This window comes from Apteryx rowi, unplaced genomic scaffold (assembly GCF_003343035.1).
Source record: "Apteryx rowi isolate R43461 unplaced genomic scaffold, aptRow1 scaffold_1889, whole genome shotgun sequence".
NCBI lineage: Eukaryota > Metazoa > Chordata > Aves > Apterygiformes > Apterygidae > Apteryx > Apteryx rowi.
In genome coordinates, this window is record NW_020448184.1 from 7,185 (window position 1) to 9,285 (window position 2,101).

Here is a 2,101-nt window from a genome sequence, read left to right on the forward strand (position 1 = left end):
CGGGACGCCCTTGCCGGGGCAGCGCTCGGAAAAGCCGTGTTTTTAGCGCTCTGTATTTAGGCCTTTCCCGCCAGGGCCCGGCCCGTTGGGGGAAGGAGGAGCCGCTCGTTGGGGGGAAACGCGGGTATCCGGACACCCGCCTTGGGGGGGGGGCCCCGGCGTCCGGGCACCCTTTCGGGGTGAAATAGAGCTGGCTGGGCGCCCGTCCGGGTGAAAATACAAGTATCCGGGCACCTTTTGGGGGGAAAACACAGGTATCCAGGCACCTTTCTGGGGGAAAACACGGGTGTCCAGGCACCCTGTTTCCAGGAGAATGGAGGCATCCGGGCACCTTTTTGGGGGAAAATAGAGGTATCTGGGCACCTGTTTGGGGGAGAACCCAGGTGTCCGGGCACCCTGGTTCCGGGAGAGCCCAGGTGTCCGGGCAACTAATTGGGGGAAAACACTGGTATCTGGGCACCCGCCTGGGGGAGAACCCAGGCATCCGGGCACCGTTTTGGGGTAAAACGCAGGTATCGAGGCATCCGCCCGGGGGAGAGCACAGGGGTCCGGGTATCTTTTGGGGGGAAAACGGAGGTATCTGGGCACCCGTCTGGGGGACAACGCTGACGTCCAGGCACCCGTTTTGGGGAGAATGCAGGCATCTGGGCGCCTTTTGGGGGAGAATACAGGTATCTGGGCACCCGTCTGGGGGAAAGTACAGGCATCAAGGCACCCGTCTGGGGGAGAATACAGGAGTCCGGGTATCTTTTTTGGGGAAAATACAGGTATCCAGGCGCCCATCTGGGGGACAACGCGGGCGTCCAGGCACCCGTTTTGGGGAGAACACGGGCGTCCGGGCACCTTTTGGGGGCAAAACACAGCCATCCGGGGACCCGTTTGGGGGGCAAAACCCAGGCGCCCGGGCACCCCGCTTCCGGGTGTCCAGACCGGCTCCGTGGGGAGCCGGGAAGGGGCCGGCGGCTCCGGTGGCCCTGCCCTGGGCGCGGCGAGCCACGTCCACCAGGGAGGGAGCCGAGCCGGGCGGGAATCGCGGGGCGCCGCCGGGGGCCGAAACGGCGGCGCTCGCGTCAAGCCGGCGCGGAGGCGGCTCCCGGGGCGCGGCGCGACGGTGCCGCCCGGACTTTGCTCCGCTCGGAGCTGAGCCGAGCCGGGCCTCCGCGAGCCGCCCCGGTAGCCGCGTCCCCTCCCCGCAGGCGGCGCCGGGCCACGCCGACGGCAAAGGCGGCGGCGGCAAGGCCAACATGCTGCGGGGCCGCAACTCGGCCACGTCCGCCGACGAGCAGCCCCACATCGGCAACTACCGCCTGCTGCGCACCATCGGCAAGGGCAACTTCGCCAAGGTCAAGCTGGCCCGGCACGTCCTCACCGGCAAGGAGGTGAGCGGCGACGGCGCGGTGACAACAATGGTGACGGCGCGGTGACGGCGCGGTGACGGCGGCGCCGGCCTTCACCCTTCCTTGCCCGCTTCTCTCTCCCTTTGCAGGTCGCCGTGAAGATCATCGACAAGACGCAGCTCAACTCCTCCAGCCTGCAGAAGGTGAGGGGGCCGCCCGGACACCTGGGTCCCGCTCCGGGGGTTTCGGGGGGACGGAGGGGGGGGGAGACGGGTGACAGTGTCTTCAATCCCTTCCCCCCCCCTTATTTTTTTTTGTTGTTTTTCCTCGCAGCTCTTCCGGGAAGTGCGGATAATGAAGGTCCTGAACCACCCCAACATAGGTGAGCGGCGGCGGCGCGGTGGCGGGTGGCGGGGAGGGGGCGCGCGGCCCCCCCCGTCCGTCCGTCTGTCCGTCCCCCCCGGTGGCCCCTGCAGCCCCCCTCGGCCTCTTGCAGTGAAGCTCTTCGAGGTGATCGAGACGGAGAAGACGCTGTACCTCGTCATGGAGTACGCCAGCGGGGGTGAGCGCCCGCCCCGGCGGGGGTCCCGGGCCGTGGGGAGGCAGCGGGATGGCAGGGGACAGGCAGGGGATAGGCAGGGGTGGGCAGGGTAGTACAGGATGGGCAGGGGACAAGCAGAGGACAGGTAGCGGTGGCACAGAGTGGGCAGGGGACAGGCAGGGGAGGGCAGGGGACCAGCAGCGGTGGCGCAGGGTGGGCAGGG

The 2,101-nt window shown here is 68.3% G+C and overlaps 1 protein-coding gene across 1 annotated transcript in view; it reads left to right on the forward strand.

Annotated features, from left to right (window-relative positions):
* LOC112964201 (serine/threonine-protein kinase MARK2-like) overlaps window positions 1-2,101 on the forward strand; it is a gene marked incomplete at its 3' end in the record, with an annotated part of 7,422 nt that overhangs the window by 1,763 nt on the left and 3,558 nt on the right. Inside the window, exons 2-5 of the mRNA XM_026061965.1 lie at window positions 1,197-1,379; window positions 1,487-1,540; window positions 1,671-1,719; window positions 1,834-1,931. Coding sequence (XP_025917750.1) covers window positions 1,197-1,379; window positions 1,487-1,540; window positions 1,671-1,719; window positions 1,834-1,931 — 384 coding nt within the window. The remainder of the gene's footprint in view (window positions 1-1,196; window positions 1,380-1,486; window positions 1,541-1,670; window positions 1,720-1,833; window positions 1,932-2,101) is intronic.